At 38.0% G+C, this 22,614-nt stretch overlaps 1 protein-coding gene across 6 annotated transcripts in view; it reads right to left on the bottom strand.

The window, feature by feature from the left end:
- Nucleotides 1-22,614, bottom strand: part of KIF6 (kinesin family member 6) — a 295,124-nt gene that overhangs the window by 181,963 nt on the left and 90,547 nt on the right. For all 6 annotated transcript variants that reach the window (XM_050948491.1, XM_050948493.1, XM_050948494.1 and 3 more), the window contains 3 exons: nt 19,829-19,972; nt 17,229-17,315; nt 7,513-7,616 (listed from right to left, as the gene is read on the bottom strand). In XM_050948491.1, coding sequence (XP_050804448.1) covers nt 7,513-7,616; nt 17,229-17,315; nt 19,829-19,972 — 335 coding nt within the window. The remainder of the gene's footprint in view (nt 1-7,512; nt 7,617-17,228; nt 17,316-19,828; nt 19,973-22,614) is intronic.

The raw sequence follows: 22,614 nt of genomic DNA, 5'->3' as shown, positions 1-22,614 counted from the left end.
CTCAATGATTAAAATTTTCTGTTACCTCTGAAGAAATAGATCTTGGAGTCATTATGGATAGTTCTCTAAACATCCACTCAATGTGCAGCATCAGTCAAAAAAGTGAACAGAATTTAGGAGCCATCAGAAAAAGGATAGATAGTAAAACAGAAAATATAATAACGCAATCCCTGGTACGCCCATACCTTGAATACTGTGTATAGCTCTGGCCGCCCTATCTCAAAAAAGATATATTAGCATTGGAAAAGGTACAGAGAAGGGCAACAAAAATGATTAGAGGTATGGAACAGCTTCCATATGAGGAGTGATTAAAAAGACTGGGATAGTTCACCTTGGAAAAGAGAAGAGTAAGGGGGATATGATGGAGGTCTAAAAAATCAGAAATGGTGTGGAGAAAGTGAATAAGGAAGTGTTATTTACCCCTTCACATAACACAAGAACCTGGAGTCACCCAATGAAATTAATAGGCAACAAGTTTAAAACAAACAAAAGGAAGTACCACTTAACACAATGCATAGACAGCCTGTGGAGCTCATTGCCAGGGGATGTTGTGAAGGCCAAAAGTATAACTGGGTTCAAAAAAGAATTAGATAGGTTCATGGAGGATAGGTCCATCAATGGCTATTAGCCAACATGGTCAGGGATGTAACCTCATGCTCTGGGTATCCTAAGCCTCTAGCTGCCAGAAACTAAGAGTGGATGACAGGGATGGATCACTCGATAACTGCCCTGTTCTGTTTATTTCCTCTGAAACAGCTGTTGGAAGACAGGCTACTGGGGTAGATGGACCATTGGTCTGACACAGAATGACCATATTTCTATTCTTATGTATTGGCCATTTTAAATGTAGGTGCTCAGATACCACATGAAGGGATGCAGTATGAAACTCTAATATAAATTAATCTGTCCCTCAAACTGATGCAGCTTACAAGGATAATTTTGTGGAAGTACAGAGCTCCTGCACACCTAGAGCTATGTCACCAACCTGTAGTGTATTCAGTTACAGTCAGGAGAAAATATGGTTTGTTTTTTTGCACATTGTTATTCTGACCTTTCATAGATGTCTTGATATGAGACAAGGTAATTATATCCTTTGTCCCCTCCACCTCACAGTTGATATGGATTCGGTATCAGCCAATATGAGCTCTTGATCTCCATTCCCCTTCTTGTAAATGAAAATACTATCTGCAATGTTTGTATAGTGGTTTAAGCCTTGTGTGACTGTTAAAGCTCCATGTTTTATCACACAGTGCAATACAGTTAGTACTGTGCCAGCATAAAGATGTGAAAATGTTGAATTGGGAAAACAAAAGCCAGAAGGGACTGATGACAAGTCCAGCATGTGAAAAAGATGAACCATAATTGATTAAGTTAAAAATAAAAAGGTCTTGCAATAGTGTGTGTACCTGAAAGAAGTAAGTTAAAGTTATTAATAGACTGAAGTGCTAAGCCAGCATTTCCAATCCTGGGTTTAGAGAGTTCCAACTGGCATGGATTCTGGAAGCGTGGGTGCTATGGAACACAAATGTTTTGATTTGAAATCCTGATTTTCTGGGCATAAAGCTTAGGTTGCTGGTGAGCTCATTTGGAGAAAGAAATTATACCAACATCATTCAAACAAAAAGGCCTCTCCCTTTTATTTCTGGCATGCTACTTACCAAAAAAAAGGAGAACGATTACATTTAAATGCAACTTTTTTTAAATTTTAAATTATAATACACTGTGAGTATACAATTACCTTCCAGTGGGTGTACTCATGCTGCTATTTTATACATGTTTTTTCAAGTGTGCAAAGGGTTTCAAAATTTTGTTCTAAACAAGGAACTAATTCTTTAGCTCCAAGAAACATTTAAGGATCAGCCCATTATAGTTAAGGAAGCAGACTGTGAGACTCAAAGAAAGCAACTCCTATTTTGACAGCATTTTATGAACTCCATTCTGAACCATGCAGTCTAGCAGAAGATAATATTATATATTTAAATAAACTAAATGAGAGCAGCAGAACTCTTACATGTTTAACCAAGTATAAAAATAATACAACCCTAAATATAAAGAACTAAGGTAAACGCTACCTACAGAAGACAGAATTTAAGGTTAGAATTCCAGAGGCAGTTGTAGCTTTATTCTTAAGACTTGTGCTGTGTAATAATGTACTATACACTAGAAGAGTCAAGCACATTTGTTTTTCATTTTGTTTTGAATGTTGTAAAAAACAATGCGACAATGTAGCGTTATGTGGTCTCCCTGAGAGATATTTTTTCCTTCCCACTAATTAAAAAAACAACTGGAAGATCCTCCCTCTATTTGAATTAAAAAAGTAAATGAAAGAACCAGCTACAGAAACATTTTCACGTACTGGGCCAAACACTACTCATTTTACTCAGGTGAATAGTCCATTGACTTCAGTTGGGACTACTGGAGTAAGACAAATGGGATGTAGCCCATTATGCAAGATGCACTTGGCAGAAAGTAATGAATCAAGTAATTTGAAATATAATACTTTTATAGCTAATTATATGTTCAGAGCACTCAAACATTAACTAATTAATTCCTACAGCAAACCTAGGAGACAACAGTCAGAAGTATCACTATGCCCATTTTACTGATTAGTCTTGAGAAGAGGGGAGAAGTAAGGAGGTAGAGAAGTAGTATCACCACTTTCCATGTGCACCCCATTAATGAGAAAGAAAGAGAATACAATCTTTCTGATTATTTAGATGCTTATTTAATTTTTTTGGTGCTAAGATACATGGTCGTGGACACATTATAAATTTGAATAGATTAGAAAACTATTCCTGGCCCTGAGCTTCATTGCTTATCCACAGGCCCTCACTACATTTTTGTATCCCTCCTCTATTGAAAAGAGCCACCTACTTGAAATAAACAATTATACAAAGATAACAAATGAAGTACTTGCTTAGTGCTTGAAAGATTCTAGCTCAGGTGTTTTGTACTTGAATGTTTCTTTTGGGTATCTGTATCAACATCAGACAAATAATAAACTGATTACACCACATAGTATAGAATGCCTTGAAAAGTCTGATTGTATTTTGGTCTTCCCAAAATTTAGGCGAAGGAACACAATGAAACTGCTAAAATATGAAGGTACAAATTTGTTCTGGACATATTTAGTATTCACTTCTCTAGTTAATTACCTGCTCCATATTTATAATATATTACATAAACCTTAAGGAAAGACCACAGAAAGACTTCTATTAAAGTTTAAGAATTTTGAAGCAAAAGAACTACAAATATTTCTAAGTATATAGTTTAGGTACAGATCATTTAAGGTCAACGGAAGATTTGTTAACACAAATAGTATCTGAACTCCACAGTTGATGTTAGTTATAATTTCCTTCGATAGGATAAGTAGCAACATCTAACATGAAATGCTAATCTGGCAGAGATTCCTAATGTTTTAGGCCAAACAGGCTGCCGCTATTCTAAAAGAATTATTCACTGTGCCTCTGAGAGCCATTCTTGTAAGGTGAACTTTACGGGCAACTCAGCATGCTGTATCAGCCTATATACAGCATTTCTTCTCCTCTACTGTATGTCATAACCATCTGCCACATTCCTAACCTATTAAGTAATTCTATTTAGATTAAAATGTATGAGAACCTGATGCAAATTTACAACATAGAGGTTTTTCAGTCACAAAGTCAATAGCAGATCATCATGCTGCCACCTCCATATAGAACTGTCCACTTATATTTGTTCCCTAGTTTACGGTTGTTCCTGCAAACTATCACTCACGTGAGTTGTCCATTCTCATGTGGACAATCTCAATAAACGGGATTAATCCTGTGAGTAGAGGTTTGCAGTATTGGGTTGACAGACACTAAATGAGGGCTGTCCTCTCAAATGTCACCTCTTGGTGTTCATGTATCTGCAGATATAGTTACACTCATGACTGGCCATGCAAATATATATTCTGCAAACACAATTCAGTTGCATCTTTTTCACAATATATGGTTTTAAATAATTTTATTTCCTACAATATAATATATTAAATAGTCTTCAACTATCTACACACTTATTATTTTATCAGAACAAACAGAAGAAATGTGTAGAAGTTCAAACAAATACAGAAAGTCATTTTCACTAAAACACAAGCTTTATAAACTTTCATTTGGCTGTCTAGTTCACCTCCAGCTGTTTTTCTACAGACTCTATGTGCAAAAACACACAAACTAAACAAACAACTAGATCCTGACATTAGAAAATTTCCCCACTTTAATCATCCAAACTTGGGTTTATCATCATTATAAACTGAATGGAATGTTGAGATTCAAGCAATTTGACTTGCTTGTTGTCAGGGCATCAATTTTCTAGCAATGCCTTTCACATACCCTTTGAAACTACAGTAACCATTAAAAAAACTCATATATGTCTATTTTTGTTTGCCATTTTTGGTCTGCAATAGCAGTAATGACCTTGGAACAAGGCAATTCTTTGGGGTTAATGTCTGGCTGGGGTTAATGGCCAGAGGCATTCCTTGTTGATTATTAACCTCCAGGAAATGTCTTGTATCTCAATTATTGGTTCTTAAGTTTGGCTCTCTATCTTAATTACAGAGCTCTTCATTCCAGCAAAGAATAATTTTTGAAAAGGCAAATATCCACATTGCACAATTCTGAACTAATTGTAACTAAAAGACCAAGTTAAGAGAATATAGAATTTTATGGCCTATATGCCAAAAATGGTTGTCTTAACACAAGTAAGGTCCTGCTAAGCAGTTTTGCTTTATGCCACTCAGTGTTCATTAAAGGCAGACAATCATCTCCCTACTTTGCTCTGAAAGGATTCGAATGAGAAATTCCGTGCCACTCCTTTCAGAGGCAGCCATGTTACCTTTTCTGAGAAGTCCAAATGGAGTGCTTTTGTATACCTTATGCCAGTGTTTCTCAAACTGGGGTCACCGCTTGTGTAGCGAAATCCCCTGGCGGGCCGGGCCAGTTTGTTTACCTGCCCCGTCCACAGGTCCAGTCGATCACGGCTCCCACTGGCCGCGGTTCGCTGCTCCAGGCCAATGGGAGCTGCTGGAAGCGGCACGGGCCGAGGGACTTACTGGCTGCTGCTTCCAGCAGCTCCCATTGGCCTGCAGCGGCGAACCACGACCAGTGGGGGCCGTGATTGGCTGGAGCTGCGGACAGGGCAGGTAAACAAACCGGCTCGGCCCTCCAGGGGCTTTCCCTAAACAAGTGGCGACCCCAGTTTGAGAAACACTGCCTTATAGGGTCATTAAGACAAAAAGCAATGACATAATTAAAGGTAGACAATCATCTCCCTACTTTGCTCTGAAAGGACACTTTCTTTCAATTCATGCCCTTCAAAACTTGTGCATTTGTATTCACACATTGCTTAAAGTAGGTTTTCCAGATGCACACAACTACCATGCCTGACTGTCAATCTTGGGGAAGAGAATAGCAGAGGCAGAAAATCTCAGTAAGTGGGACTAGTGATCATGACCTCAAAAACAATGAAAAGAACCAGCATCATAGAACATGACAAAAACCCTGTAGCAGACAAGCCCAGAGTGAAAAATTGATGTAATGCATGTAACATTTCACATGTCTACTTGATAACAAAATGTTGCTAAACAAAGAACATTTTGATGTTTTCTCACACAAGTCATATTCTACAAAATGTCAAAAACCATAAACTCATGAGGAATCTAAAAATAAATCCCAAAGACAAAAGTGAGAAAATTAAAGTCTTTAAAGTCAACATGTACACAAGATGACTCCTCATTCAACTTTGTCAAGATTCACATCTATGATGCCAACAAGAAATTAGCCAACAAAGAAATTCTTTTCTTCTATTAACAAACAAAAAATTCTTTACTCCACTATGCTGGCCATTAGCACTTTTTGAATAACCACAGTATCCAACACACGTTAACCCTGTCTTTCAACCCTACTTATTACTCCTTCATTATGTCATATCTGATATTAGCTTCAAAGGTATTTGGGGCACAGATCGTGTTGGAAGAGGGGTACCTCCCAATTTTTTGGCAGAATGATAAATTAACAATCTAGTAAAAAATGTAGAGACATTTTAAGTAGGCAGAATATAATTACCCATGTTGGGAATGGTTCAGATCTACTTTGCAAGATTTAACATTTACAGATTTCTCTCTGGTTCCTCATCTTCAATACACACATCGATTGGGTTTTTTTTAATCCAGAAACTACAACACACTAACCCAACTACAAAATGCACATTAATGTTTCTGATGAGGGTTCAAGCCACTAAAAGTTGCCATTTCTCCTGAATGGAAACCGTTAGCACTGCTAGTCCTCTTCTGGATGAGTTTAGTACTAATTACATATTAATAGTAATAAATATTTAGCATTTAACATCAAATCACTTAACTGTTAAATAATTAATTAATCCTATTGACACTTAGTTAATCGGGTATTAATTTCTTTTTACAGATGAGGCATATAGAAATTAAGTGAGTTGCCCAAAGCCACCTAGATCGTCATTATCAAAGCTGGGAATAGAGCAATGGCTCTCAACATTTCCAGACTACTGTACCCCTTTCAGGAGTCTGAATTGTCTTGCGTACCCCCCAGGTTTCACCTCACTTAAAAACTATTTGCTTACAAAATCAGACACATGAATATAAAAGTATCACAGCACACTATTACTGCAAAATTGCTTAATTGCTCATTTTTACCATATAATTATGAATCAATTGGAATATAAGCATTATACTTACATTTCAGTGTACAATATACAGAGCAGTATAAACAAGTCATAGTCTATGAAATTTTAGTTTGTACTGACTTTTCTAGTGCTTTTTATCTAGCCTGTTGTAAAAGTAGGCAAATATGTAGGTGAGTTGATGCATCTCCTGGAAGACCTCTGCATATCCCCCAGGGTATGTGTACTCCTGGCTGAGAATGACTGGAATAGAGTATAGCGCTCCAGACTATATTTCTAGCCCAGGCACAGCACACTACTTTACATTATGTCCTACTGTTTTATTACAGTAAAGTTATATGCTCCCAAAACACTTATATGTATTAAACATGCTCTTTGAATACTATGCTTGATAAAATTTTAAATGTTTGGCTTTTAAGGCACGGCTGTACCATGTATTAATAGTGCAAGTTTTCTTTGATATGGGACTGCAGCAAGATACTTCTCAACACAAAGGACGGTTCTTGAATTCTTTTCAAATCTTACATCCAGTATTGAGAGTGTTTGGGGATTTTTTACTTTGCATTATCATACAACACTTCTCAGCTGGGATCTGATGGATATTCCCATCCTTCACATTCTCTTTTCTTTACTTCCTCAAAGTTGAGGCTATGAAAACACTGCCAGCAGCCTAGTACAGCTTTTCATGGAAAGTTGCCACTCTAACCTGGCGCCTAACTGCACTTTATTATTGTCTCTGGGGAATTTAATGCTTTGAGGTCACTTGGACTTCATTATGCCAAAGAGAAGGTAACAAAAACTTTCACTGTGAATGTAGAAAAAGAAACTACTAAGCATTACTGAAGTAGCTCTTCTTGTGTGAGTTCTTCTGTTCTTTGCTCCCCAGTCACCATGGCCAGCTCATCCTTCAGTTCCTGGATCACCTTCTTCAGCTGGATAATCATCTACAAATGGCAAGGCAACAAAACAAGCATCACCTTCTGATTAATGGCTAGACCATGATATTTGCATTAGAAACCTGAGATCAATAGAACATTACACTGTGTGTGTTTCTTTCACTCTCATCTTACAATTTCCCTTTTTTCAAATAGGCCAAAATGACTAAATATATTCCACTTTTTTTGTCTTTTCCATTTATAAAAATGGAAAAAGCCTTCCAAATTCAGTAAATTGTACGTGTTAGAAGACATGGATGTACAGCATGATTTTAAAATATTATATATAAGAAAAATCATTTGTCATTGGAGTGGAAGAGAATTTTATGACATTACTTTTGCTTGTTATTGTATCTTTGCCAAAAAGAGTAAAAGATTGGACAACCACACCCCAAAGCTGGATTATTCTTTTCTTCTTTAGCAAGGGAAGTTTCTAAATGTAAACTAAATTTTTAATTCAGAAGTTTTTTTAAATATAAAAATCAATATTCTCCAATATAAACTTACACTGTGCCTCATTCATATACAGCCAACAACCAGCAAGTATTATGAATCAACATAATGAGAAGTAATTAAACCACATTAATAAGAAGAAGTAATTGAGGAGGTGATTTGAATATCTCTATATTGTGTTTCCTAATATTGTCATTATTGGAACCTGGATCTCATTGCTCTAAAACAGAAAGTTTGTATGAGGAGACATCTGGCAACACAATATCTTCTTAGGAATAAATCCTGTGAGGTGTGACCTCCTGCAATTCCCCTTGACTGAAATATGAACAGCAGGTACTTGGCACCTCTCAGGATTTTTCCCTTTTAATGAATTAACATCTTATGATGGATTAGAGAAATATCAAAAGTACATTATTTTTCAAAACTCTTAATAAATACGAAGGCCTTGATTCCACATACAATAGCTTCCAAATGTTACATGGCATGGATTTCAGGCAAAATTAAACATATCTGATTGTCTATGCTCTCTAGAGTTAAGATTCTTTGGGTGTCCTAATCAGGCATTAAAATCCTTTCAAATATATGGATTTCTTCACCATAAATTTAACTGTAACTTTGAATTTCCTGCATTTCTCACTTTTTAAAAAATAACTAAAATGCTGTTGAAAGTTTTTTTTAATGTTGAAGTAACTAGGACCATATGCACTTTGAAAGTTTTACTCCAACTCAACAAAGCATTTTATATGGGAATTAAATATGTTGGTGAATATCTCATTACAAACTCTCTGATTACCGCCATAAATGTGCTGTATTCCCATTGGTATGTCAGGGATTTGTAATCTGATATTAGGACTGGTTACTCTACTGTTACTCTCTGATACTGACCCAGTACTTGGTACAGATTTTAAAGTGAAAATTTGGGCTGGAAGTATAAAAAGGCAATGCGCGCAACTGACCCTTCACCTTTAGATAGCGATTTCAAATGTTACGATGATTAAAATGTATCTGATCTATATTTGAAATGCAATCTACAGGGTAGGGGTAAAATGTTGATTATTTTAAACAGTGTTAAAAATAAGCTCATAACCATAATTATAAAATAATATTTGTAACACTTGGTATCTCAGGGGAACCCCCCGAACCTCCATGTTCATCCTTATAATATGATTGCGTGGTATCCAATGCAAAGTTTGTCATGTCAGGTGTCTTTGGAAGGCTCATGATGCACTGAGCATTGTTGTTATAGTGATGTTATAGGTTGTAATTTCACGTATACAGTTATGAGGGTGAAAATGTGTCCTCACGGCTTAAAACAAGCCCAGGCAAAACTCTCCAGGAACAGAGGGGCATTTCACACCTCACCAGGACATGTATGGGACAAACTCAGCCCAGCCTCACAGGAACAAAGGATACTGGCCTAGGCAGCAACAAAGGATCTGCTGGATTCTCCAGTGAGTCACCTCCATTCCTTTGGTCAGTCAGGGACTACAATGAGGTAATGCTCACCTGACCCTGAAGGGGGGAGGCAAAGCCAAGAGGGAAGAAAGGACATGATAAAAGGGAGAGACATTTGCCATGCTCTTCCCATCTCTTCCACCTCCATCTATAGACATCACCATCAAGCAACTGAAACGCTGATCAAAGGGGAGAGCCTGGCTGAAAGGCAACCAGCCAGCCTGTGGTGAGAAGCATTTAAGTTTGTCAGGGCACTGAAAGTGTTAAGATCACCTTAGAATGCGTTTTGCATTCTAAGGTGATTTGACCAAATCTGACCTGTTGTGCTTTGACTTATAATCACTCAAAATCTATCTTTTGTAGTTAATAAATATGTTTGTTTATTCTACCTGAAGCGGTGCGTTTGGTTTGAAGCGTGTCAGAGACTCCCCTTTGGATAACAAGCTTGGTGCATATCAATTTCTTTGTTAAATTGATGAACTCATATAAGCTTGCAGCGTCCAGCAGGCATAACTGGACACTGCAAGATGGAGGTTTCCAGGGTTGTGTCTGGGACCAGAGATATTGGCTAGTGTTATTCGGTTGCACAGTCCAAGCAGCAGCTGGCCAAAAGTGCTCACTCATGTAGCTGGGAGCAGCTTACACGCTAGAGGCTGTGCATGAACAGCCCAGGAGTTGGGGTTCTCACAGCAGAGCAGGGTAAGGCTAGCTCCCAGAGTCAAGGATTGGAGTGACCTAGCAGATCACTGGTCCAGATAACACCAGGGGAACGATACAATATTATTTTAGTTTTTGATTAGTGCCAATAGTATACTAGATTCAATTGAGGCTCAGCATTTGGTTTTTGGTTTGAACTAAATCCTGCTTTTGTTTGGAAACAGGTAGTTAAAGCTAAACTGCTTTAAAGAAGAAGAGAAGAAAATGGGCATCAAAAGATTCGACATCTGTTGGTCAGTTTAGCTGAGATACACAGTGAAAAACATACAGTAACTCTCCCTAGTGAGGGATAAAATACATATCAGAGTCAAACTTACCGTAGTAGCATTAAGGTGTTACACACACCCTTTGTATGACCCACACTTACAGTAAAGATGATGAATCGTCAAACTAGTATGGTGTTCAATTTTATGTACCAAATCATAAGCCCAGCACACACAGCTGTGCACTGGGAAGAGAAGTGTGGTAGTGATGAAGGACAAGGAATCCCCTCAGGCCATAGTGTGGTCATGGAACCACGTAGCCCCTGTGGTTTTTGTGCTTTATCCCCTTTCTCCATAGGAGGGAATGGCCAAGAGATTCATAAAATCGCAGATCCACTAACTCCATTTCTAACCCTCCCTAGTCCAACTATGCTTTGCTCCCCAAATACCACCTTGCAGACAGCAGCACACTGAACACGTGAAGAAAAGCTCTGCAGTATGCAGTAAATGTTGGGGGCTCTGCATGTGTTCCACTGCAATTAAGACTTCTGTGGCCATGAAAAGGATGTGGCAGGATTTAACCCTACATGGTAAAAAAAGTCTCATACAATGTTAAACTTCTATTATGCTTCATTTTGCCTCTCATTTTCAGTTTTTTTAATAGCTAGAGTTGTGGGAGAAAGAATTTATAGCAACGTGTGAGAAGACCCAGCAAGGATCACTCATATCCCCTATGAACTTTCAGAACAAGTTAAAATAAACACAGAGCCATTAACAGTGGTGGCTGAAATGTGTTAGATAACAGTAAATGTCAGTCACAGTTAGGATACTCATTAATCAAAAGAAAAAAACATGCCTGAGAAATCAACTGCTTCCTATGTCATATAAAACCCTTTCTTCATTTTTTTTAAATTAACCAATTATGGGTCCACAGAAATATAAAATATACAATTAAAATTAACTGTGTCAGAATTCAGAAATTATAATGAATTATTTTAGAGTATTAAAAAGAACTGATTATGGAAGTTATGCTGAACAAAAAAGGGACCAAAAATAGTTTCAACAAGAATCCTTCAAATTCTGTGTTCTTCAAAGATGAAAAGCAATGGTCCAGGTGTTAAATAGAGTGGACATAAAACTGCAGAAATGGAGGCTAAAAATTATGGGTTCCAATACTAGTAGTTGGATGTCAACAAAATAATATAATGAGATTTTATCTAGAACATATATTCCTTCTGAGATCTTTGTTGTTCTCTATATACTGCAACTCATCTATCATTCTTTCCTCACTGAATCCAAGCTTCCCCCTCTGGAGAAATTTATGTAACATTACCCAAATGTTGCACTGTGTCAGAAGAGACTATCTTTTGATCTTCAATATGCAGCCCACTTGCTGAGACAGCTATCATTATGTGCTGTAGTGTACTGAACTGGTCATTCCTTAAAATGATGCTCTCTGAGTTTTCAAAGGAAACAGGTTATTGGTTCTCTAACCTGTACAGAAAATTACTTTTTCTTTTACTTCCTAATATACCAAGTTTCAGGAGTTCAAACCTTCTCATCAAATGAAGTTAATATGCCATGAATCTGGGTCTTGCATATAGCATCTTTTAATGGAAATAGTAGCCACAAGTCAAATAGACAAATGTGTATATTCTAATTCTGTTACATACATCAAAAAAGCAGTTTGTCCCTTTTTTGTGGCAAACTTTCCCTTTACGAGTGTGGATTATTACCCATCTCCTCTTCTGGAACATCCTTCTCAGTCCCCTGCTCTCTTCCTCAATCCCCCCTGCTTCCCTCAGGAGTTGAACAAGGACTACTGCCTAACATTTTATCCTAGAAATCCTATTTCTATTCCTGATTTATTCTTCCTCCTCCTTCCTTAATGGCGACTGGAGCAATGGAACCTCTTTTCCTGGATAGAGTGAAGTACAGTAGACCTTTGTGAAGATAGCTCCAAAGAACAGTTCCAAGCCTTACATCATACTATGCGCTGGATTAAACACGCCACCTCAGTAGCATACTTTATTTCTACAGACCTATGAAGCTGTAACTATTTTATCCTTAAGATGGCTATTGTCACCCTCTTTCCCTCCCATTTCTGCTGAATGCTTCTAAGTTTTAAATAGCCATCTAAATAAACACGGATCAATAATCATTGCTACAGAAAACACAAGATTAAAGGAAGCCAAATGTAAGCTTAGAAACAATAGTTAATTTCTAAAACTCAGTAAAAGTTCTCATCTCTGCCCACTCTCAGTACAGTGAGTTCAACCTTGCATTGCTATCTCTGCCAGTGCAAGGACCAAGGGTTTGTAAGAAACAAGACAAATGTAGATGGCATTCTCACTGTTCTTTCTCCTGAGATCCAGTGAATCGCTTCTATAACAGAAAAGTGGAGAACTAACTCTGAAATTCTTATTTCAGACAGCTGGAGAAAACTTGACTTATATTCAAACTTCTAATATGCTAGTAAAAAAAAACAATAATGGATTATAAAGAAATAATTAAAGCTTACAGCCAAGATTTAAAAATGAATGGTGACAATTAGGTTCCTAAATCCTTACTTACATATATAAGTGCCCTAATTTTCAAAAGTGCTGAGCACCTAGCAGAGCCCACTGAAGTTACCGGAAGGTGCTGGATGCTCAGGACTTCTGATTTTTCGGATTATTTTACTGTGCAAGGGGCTATAAGAACCCTCACTTCTCTATGTTAGGAGTTTTGTATAGCACTAACTGTAGCATAGAAAAGTAAATTCTATTCTTGTAGTATTTATCTAACTGAACTTCTAAAGGATCAAACCTGTATACATGGCTTAAATGCAAAGTTTCAGCATTAACAGAAACCATAAAGAAACCCATTGTGTCTAAAAAAAATTAAATAAAAATGATAAGATGGTAATGCCAAGGGAAAATATGTCTGCATTAAGATGTTTTCCTCAGCTAAAACGTCAGGATGCTTGTGGTACTAAATGTGGTGTACCATCTTCCTACTAGATTATGCCATTACTAATCAGGGAAGGCATATGATGATATATACATGAGGATTACATTTAGAACTCTCTGATCTCAAGCCATCAATATGAAACAATAAAGTATTCACTGACACAAATCCCATCAATGTTCTTGTGTCTACCAGATGTTATTTTTTTCCTCCCTTTTTTCTTCTTCCTGACCATCTTTAATAAGAAAATTATTATTTATGGATGAAAACAAAATTAGAATAAAAAGAAATATAAAATAGACAAGCATTCACACATACTGACTTTGTGAACAGTAAAGAAGCAATAGCACATGGCAAGCAGTACATAGGCAACTGCAGCATGCTTGGGAAAGGCAAGGTACAGAAAAACATGGGTTTGAAAGTTAAATTACTTTAGCTACACAGGAAGTGCAATAAGCACAGTGAAACACGTCACAAGAAATACTATGTGTATTGTGGAAAGGAATTTTGGCAATGAAATATGGAAAGTAAACCAATGAGGCTGGAGTATTTACTGGACATCATAGACTTGGCTGCCATTGATGTAGTAGCCATTTGGAAAACTCCAGTAGAAGCAACACTTGTAAAGCCATTTCATGTTCATTCTAAACATTATTGTTCTGGCAGTTGGACTCTCTTTGCAATTAACTTTTGTCTCAGTTTTTGTTCATGAAATCTTATGCAGTCAGGAACCTGCTACTGTCTATATTCCACACACAAGACTACTCTGCTAAAAAAACCCTTAAGTTTACAAAGTCAAAGACTCAAAAATTAGTAAATGTCAAAATTAAAGTTGCCTGTGCAAACTTAATCCAGCCCTCTCTGTGTATGAACTGTGATACACTCTTGAATTACTTGATCACATACTGTTTTTTTCACAACAGCCCTGTTGCATTCAGGGCACAGGATGGACAGTGATCACTTAATGAGCAGCTATTCAATATTTTATTTTCTATTAACTGTTCCATGTGTGGCTTATGTCTTACTTACTACACACTATTCAAACCCTCCTCTGAAGACAGAATTATTAATTTTCTAATCAGTTTTTCTATTTTGTTAATAATAGTACAGTATCTGAACTCCCAGTCCCAATTTTCCTCTTCCCACATCCAACAACTTCCTGTCCTACTTTCAACTCCCCTTCCCCTAATGCTCCTTGTCCCAATCTACTCCCTCTGTTACCCCTACCTTGCACTTCCAGCTCTTGTCCCCTCTACATTCAAATCAGGCAGGTTCTTCCTTCACACTGCCTGGGCCCAGTAGAGGGTCACTGAGCACACAGGAAAAACAGGCTCCCTGCTCCTCAGTTTGGGTTTCCAGATCTAGCAGAGCACCACAGCAGCCCAGAGCTGCAATTGACGAGAAAGTCCTGCTGAACCCTGGGCTGGAGCATGCTTAATGTGACTGAAATCTTCAGGGCATTTAGCTGATAAAATCTAAGTGGTCTCCACTGAGCATATGGAAACTGATTTTTTCAAAGTCTTACAACTTGATCACAAGTCCCTGACACAAAGTCTGCCCCATGCCAAATGTCAAGTCCCTGCCCCCAAAGCATGGCTGCACTAGAACTGTACAAATAAAAGGGTCACAAAACAAAACAACATTTTTCCATAACCATCTTCTCAGAATCAGCAACACAATTTTGGCTGAAATTTTCAAACAAACAAATTCAGCCCGTGGCAGACATCCTGAACGGAAAATTTCAGCCCTAAGATTTGGCAAAGTTATAAGCAACTGAAAACGGGGTCTTCTAATCAGAAGTGTCATGCAACCTTCATAATAGGCAGTGAAAACAGCCCCTACTCAAATCCTCGAAAAGATTCAAACAAACAAAGGAGTTTGCCGCCCTCATATAAATGTCATATTGTAAAGAGACTCCCTGGAATGTACGTTTATTCTATACCGTAACTGAGAAGCAGAAATATTATCAGCAGAAAAGGAGAGAATATCTTATAGGTCAAATAGTAGATTAAAAAATATAATTCACTAACAGATTTGTCATTGGCTGATACTACTAAATCTAAATCTTACAGAATGCAATATTTCATTGTTTACTTACTATATTTGATCTGTGCTAAAAGTTTAGCTTGATTTTGATTTCTAATCTATTTATGGTCTATGTATAAAAAAGTGTCAGAGTTAAGCTGAGTCATCTTCAGGAGTGAATTCTCCATTGTACAGTAGGGTTATCAATGATAATTTTACAGAGTGAACAGTTCTCAGAGGTTTTAACTTCAAAAGCAAATAGTTAAAACTATGAGATGTTCATATATATGGTCTTCCTTTTGAGAATTAACCAGTCTTCATTCTGCACTAACAGAGAAGTGGCCCCACTCTAGAATAACTGTTTCAGACTCGTTTCATCTCAGTGTTCTTAGCTCAAGCACAAAGTTCTTTAGTTTTACCAACTGTTAGACTGCATATTTGTCAGTGATCTGGCTCATATGGCCTGGTAATGATTCTTCCCTGGAAATAACGTACAGAACACTAGTCACTGCTGCTGTGGACTTCACCATGAGATAATTTACAGTGACATAAAATAGACATTTTAAGTCAACTATCTGGAAATCACAAATAAGGGGATCTGAGATCAGACTCAGTCACTATCAACATTATTTAATCATCATTAATAATAATTAATTTCAAAGTCACCATTCACAAGCCTTGTGAATTCATAAACTTCAACAGTCAGCTCATGTTACTCATAATACACCTCTACCCTGATATAACATGACCCGATATAATAAGAATTTGAATATAACGCCATAAAGTAGTGCTCTGGGGGTGGGGGGGGGGGGCGCTGCGCACTCCAGTAGATCAAAGCAAGTTTGATATAACGCAGTAAGATTTTTTGGCTCCCGAGGACAGCGTTATATGGGGTAGAGGTGTATCTAATATTTGTTTTTACTGATATTAGGTAGGATTATTCGAAGTACTCAGCACTAGCCTATCTACTCCTATTGGAGTCAACGGTAAAACCTCCATTGATTCATAGGAGCTCTGTTAGCACATACTGAGTATTAATGATCTAGATGGTATATAAAGCTGGATGCCTTTTCATAGCTGGCAGTCAGTCACTTCTTCATAAGATAAGAAATCCCTGTAATGAAATCCTTAGAACATGATGATAGCAAACTTTTTCCTAATACAGACCACATCTTAACATAGACCTCTTCTGGACCATCTGCCCTTTCATTTGCTATTTCATGGTCCAATTCTCCACCCAGGGCTTCATCTTGCTCCCACTGAAGTCAATGGGGAAATTCCTATCAACTTCAATGGAGCAGGATGAAACTCTAAGTTCCCATTACCTAATATCTCTTGTGGCAATTGTAAGCAATTGTTTATATGAAAAAGTAAGATTAGGAAAATGGTTAATGTATGCTTTACTGTCTTTCATGCAATACAGCAGGTGGAAGAATAGGAAAAGGCCACCATCAAGAGACCAGCCAGCGCTCTATAAACCACTAACAAGAGCCCTGAAGGCTACTGGAGGTCTGTGGACCACAGTTTGGGGAACAATTGCCCTGGAGGATGCACAAGGATTGTTATGAAACATATGGTTCCTTTTGAATGACTGTAGGAGTTTCCCATGCCATTCGGAGCTTTTAAAAAGGTCAGTTTTATTGTAATAATCCTCAGACAGCAAAATAAAAACAATAGCAGCAGCAATTTTACAGCAAAAGCTGGAACTTGTATCTAAACATGACTGATTGGGATCATGAAATCTTCAACATATATGGGCTGTACCTTTTTACTAAAACAAAACAAAAGGAAAAAACACCACCACTCAAACCCCTCTTACCAGTCTAGGGTCAACTTCTTCATTAAGAACTGCCTCATTTTTAATAAGTGCAACTCGCTGTGCAAATCTGCATGTTGATATAGATTCCTGGAAGGAAAAAAAAAAACCCTTCAGCATGCACTGATGTAAACGGCTTCACTAAAATCAACTCTGAGTGCTAACTATTTTAAGGAGGATTTTTTTTTTAATTTATTTTACATTTTACAGTACCAATCTCACACTCCTGGCACTTCAAATCTCTAAAAAAACCAAACTTCAGTCCAACTATTCTAACTATTAACGTATTAACCTGCCTGATAAAACTCTCAAATAAAGGCACCCATATCCAACTCATCAACTCATTTTAACACCAATGCTCACAAAAAAGCGGTAGCATTTGCAGCAAAAAGTTAACAAATCCAGACTTTGGTGAGCTAAGGGGAAAACAAGTTGCAAAGTCAAAGGACTTTCAAAGAGAACACCATATCAGTATCTCCTATCCCCACACCACTCACTGGACCTAGCTCTCTAAATAAAAGGGAACATCAGTAGAACAGAAAGCAGTTACAGGATAAACAACTTCTAATACATACTGTGGCATTTTTCAAAAATAAATGTTGAGGCAAAGCCAAAGCATTTCCTTTCAAGACAGGAATCCTAAAAAATGTCCTATCACAATGATTTCATATTTAATTATTAAATTACATATTATAGACTGGGTCGGCAGCACCACCTATTATTGTCGTCCAATATTTCTAACTACAATTGATCCTATTTTAAGTTTTACATACTGTTGCCAAACTTTATTCATTTGAGTTGAAATTTTATTGCTGTATGTCTGCCTCAGACTAAATTTTTTTGGACAATTTCAGCTCAAATGAATAAAGTGTAATATCTAGTAGATATTGCAGCAAGAAAGTGAAAACTTTCACTGTACCATTATTAGCTGGCTCATTGTGGCTGATTTAGTGATTGGATCAAGTATTTCTAAACAGGAGCCTAAATTCCAATACAAAATAGACTTACCAGAGTACAAACTGGTGACTGGATGTACAAAATGGACGATAGCAGCACACAACACAGGTAATTGCATAGACAGAATTATGTAGTTTGCATGTGCAGCTACAAGTTATGCCTGCACAATTACCTGTTCACAACTCTTAAGTGCATTAGAAATGTATCCGCTCTTGTGCTTCAGCTAGTAAAAGATCATCTTATTTCCCTTTTACAGGTGTAATTCTTTCCACTATACTTCTAAGAATAACTTGTTTTTTGTTCATTTTAAAATGTTCTGATTTTATGGAAGGTTAGGATTTAACTAGATTATAACATCTCCAGGCACAATCTGAAAAATACCTAGAACAGTGGTTCTCAATCCTGGGGTTAAATGCAGCCCAATTAGCACACAACTGCAGCCTGGTCAGGCCCTGGGATCAGGACTGCTGCCCAGCCCCACACACTGGGGTCCAGGGTTGGGGCTGGGGCTGCTGCCCTGCCCCGCATGGCAAAGTCCTGAGCTGGGGCTGGGGTGGCTGCACAGCGGGCACGGGGCTGGGGCTGCAGTTTGGTGGGGTCTGGGACCACCACCCGGCCTTGCACAGCAAGGTCCAGGGTCGGGGCTGCTGCCTGCCCCCCTGCATGGTGGGGTCCGGGGTCAGGGCTGCCACATAGTGGGGTCTGGGGTCAAGGCTGCCACACAGCCCTGCATGGTGGGGTCTGCGGTCCCTGACGCCCACCCCATGCCCCCACTCCGTAGAGATGTCTCTGGGCGGGGGAAGAGAGGGGCGCTGGGCATAGGGGGCTGTGGGAGGGGTGGGGGAGCACTGTGGTTCTCAATCTGCAGCCCAGGTAACACATTGTTGGCCACATATGCAGCCCACAATGATAAATGGGTTGAGAACCACTGACCTAGAACATGTCTAAATTTAAAAAAAAAATAGGAGAGACAAGTAGATAAACCAACTTGATCCACAGAAAGGCGAACAAACTAAAACATGTGCACACACTCCTGCCAGCACCCCAATCAACCCAACTCTCCCATAACCCTCCCCCAATACCCAAAGAGTGAAATCCTGGCCTCACTGAAGTATATGGGAGTGCTGATATGGACACCAGCATTCCTTATCAACATGCCCTTGGGAAAATTCCTTGCCAAACCTTACTCACAATTCACACATTTCTTCATCATCAGGAAGTTGGTTTTAAGCGTTCACCTATTCATCACTAGGCATATCTTCCCCTCATCTGAGGTTACTTAAAGAATAACACAATTCATAAAGGATACATTAGAGCCTGATTCTGAACCCAGCTAATGTTTAATACTGGTGCATATCTTGCAAGATATATCAGGGTACTATAATATTATAGACAGAGACTATATTCACCCACATAATTGATCAGAATTTGGCTTTGAAATGTGAAGTCATTTACACATAGATCCCTTATGTAGTGGACATCAGTGATGATTTTAGGCTATCATTCTGCAATTTCCACTGACAGGACTGCACCTTGGAGGCATTGGCAAGAAAGATTTTTAAAACTTCAGTGTGTCAGAAATTTAAGCATACACACATGAAAAACAAACATTAACAAATTCACAAGTTCAGAAAGGGATGACATACATCTATGTTTCTTTTGTCTAAAGAGAGTGTTGCAATCATGGTGGTCATGCAGTTTCCTCCCAGGCTGTCTCTAAGCACCGAAGTCATCATAGAGTTCCTGTAGGGAATGTGAGATCGATGTTTCTCTGCTAGGGCAATTATTACCTGAAATAAGAGGAGCAATACATGAGAATTAAATCTGCATATGTATGTACCATATGCACAAGAAGAGGAAATGCCTACTCTGCAATCTGAGGCCCTGATGTTGCAAAGACTTATGCACAAGTTTAACTTTAAGCACAAGTAGCTATTACGCATACACACATGCATGACTTAGAAGGGCAAACAAAAGTGGATTTCATTGTGTTCTAGCTTTGCTTTGCAATTTCTCAGCAAAAAGGAAACTGGGACACATGATAAACTTATAATCTTAGGATTCACTAATATGACAGCAACTTTCATGAAGAACTAAATTAAATTAATAGAAGGTATTTTCCTCTAGCCTACGACTAAGTTGAAATGTAGACATTGCAAAAAAAATCAGATATTTTCAAAATCCCATTGTTCTCTCCATTGGGCTTGTTCATGTATTTTTTGTAAACTCTCTTGAAACTTTGTGCATGTGAAAAAACCCCTTCAAGGCCAGATACTATTTAAGGTACTGCTGAAAAGATATAAAATAAGACATAGTTCAGTTTAAATACAGATACATAGACAAAAAGGAAACGATACACCTACCATTCTTGATTCTCTTTTCAGATATTTACATTAAAAGACTAATTTATTACAAAGTAGCAAAGATGATGGTGTGTGGGGGTATAAAGGCTTTTTTTGGCAAAAACTGAACATAGTTCTATCCCCACAAGTAGTGAAGCCATGAGCCATTATGCAGATGTCAACATAAAATTGAATAAATACTATACACCATCACATATTTTGTTTATGACACATTTTAGAAAAAAGGTAATTTTAAAATTTAGGAGTGTTGATTTTTTATTAATTATTATTATTAATATTGTCACTATATTCTCTATTATCTCTCCCGAAGAAGCCCAGGTTCCTTATTACCATTAGTTTTATGGTAGCAGCCTTAGATGGGCAAAAAAACAGTATTCATTTTAATACTTTCAAAAACTATCTTAAATAGCTTTTTAGACGTTAAGTTTAAGTATCTTGCAATCTAATAGAAGCAAATAATTTTATTATTAATATGACAGAAGTTCTGAGAGCCTCCATTTTGTTAGGCAGTGGCTGCGCGTATACATATAATAACAAACAGTCCCTGCTGCAAAGAGCTTATGCTCTGAACAGGCAAGTCAGGCAAAAGGTAAGAGGAAGGAAGTACAGGCAAGTTGCATCTTAGGCACATTTAACATGTGTGAATTCAGCTTTGCGCAGTCGGCAAAAACAGGAAAAAAAAAGAAAAACAACAATATAAAAACTGCATCTGTAGTGCGGGCGATTCCGCCTGCCATTCAACTCAATGAGTGTTTCACTATATGCGGTTTTCGCTTTACGCGCTAACCGCGGAATGGAACCTCCGGATAAGATGAGACTTGCCTGTATTATCCTTATTTTATAGATGGGGAACCAAGGTGCAGAGAAATCAAATAGCTTGCTGAAGTTCACAGAGGAAGTCTGTGACAGAGCTGGTAACTGAACCCAATTCTTCTAACTCCCAGTGTAATACTTTAACCACAAGATTATCCTTCTTCAGTAAGTTGTAAGAGACTTTTGAGTATAAATAGAACAATCTGGAGGGCAGAGAAATTAAGGGCTTATCTACAAAAACAATCAGTTTGCAGCAAGCTGAGGTGGGAATCTATTCTTCACTAGTTTGTCAACTAAACTGGCTGTGTGGACCCTGCTGATGCACATTAACATTTTGTTAGCTCACTTTGATCTAGTCCTCTTTGAAATGGGACTAGACCAAAATGAACTAATGATCAGTTAATACATGACAGCAAGGATCATATGGACAGTTAGTGCATGGCAAGGTGGTGCAGGGTAGATTCACATCCCATCTTGCTGCAAACTAAATGTTCATGTAGACAAGCCCAAGTGATTTTTAGAAGGTCACACAAGATGTCTTTGGAAAAGCCAGGAACTGAACCCAGGTCTTTTAGGGTGCAGTCTAATGCATTAACCACAAAATCATCCTTCCCTTTACATCATTATAAAGAGGGCATTTCCATCTCTTCAGTAATAATGCAAATGTTTTTAGTGCTTGTAGTTCACAAAGTAATAGACCTTCTTAAATGCCACTTGTCAAGGTTCCTTCCCCACTCTGAACTTTAGGGTACAAATGTGGGGACCTGCATGGACACTTCTAAGCTTAATTATTAGCTTAGATCTAGTAACTCTGCCACCATCCAGAAATTTCAGTGTCTGGAGCACTTCTTGTTCCCCGCAAAACCTTCCCCTCCCTGGGCAGCCTTGAGAGGCTTCACCAACTCCCTGGTGAACACAGATCCAAACCCCTTGGATCTTAACACAAGGAAAAATTAACCATCCCCCCTCCTTTCCCCCCACCAATCCCTGGTGAGTCTAGATCCAATCCCCTTGGATCTTAAAACAAGGAAAAATCAATCAGGTTCTTAAAAAGAAAGCTTTTAATTAAAGAAGAAAGGTAAAAATCATCTCTGTAAAATCAGGATGGAAAATACTTTACAGGCTAATCAAGTTCATATAGCCCAGAGGAACCCCCTCTAGCCTTAGGTTCAAAGTTACAGCAAACAGAGGTAAAATCCTCTCAGCAAAAAAGGACATTTACAAGTTGAGAAAACAAAAATAAAACTAATCCGACT

This window comes from Gopherus flavomarginatus, chromosome 4 (genome assembly GCF_025201925.1).
Source record: "Gopherus flavomarginatus isolate rGopFla2 chromosome 4, rGopFla2.mat.asm, whole genome shotgun sequence".
Classification (NCBI taxonomy): Eukaryota; Metazoa; Chordata; order Testudines; family Testudinidae; genus Gopherus; species Gopherus flavomarginatus.
This window is presented reverse-complemented; position numbering and strand designations above follow the sequence as displayed.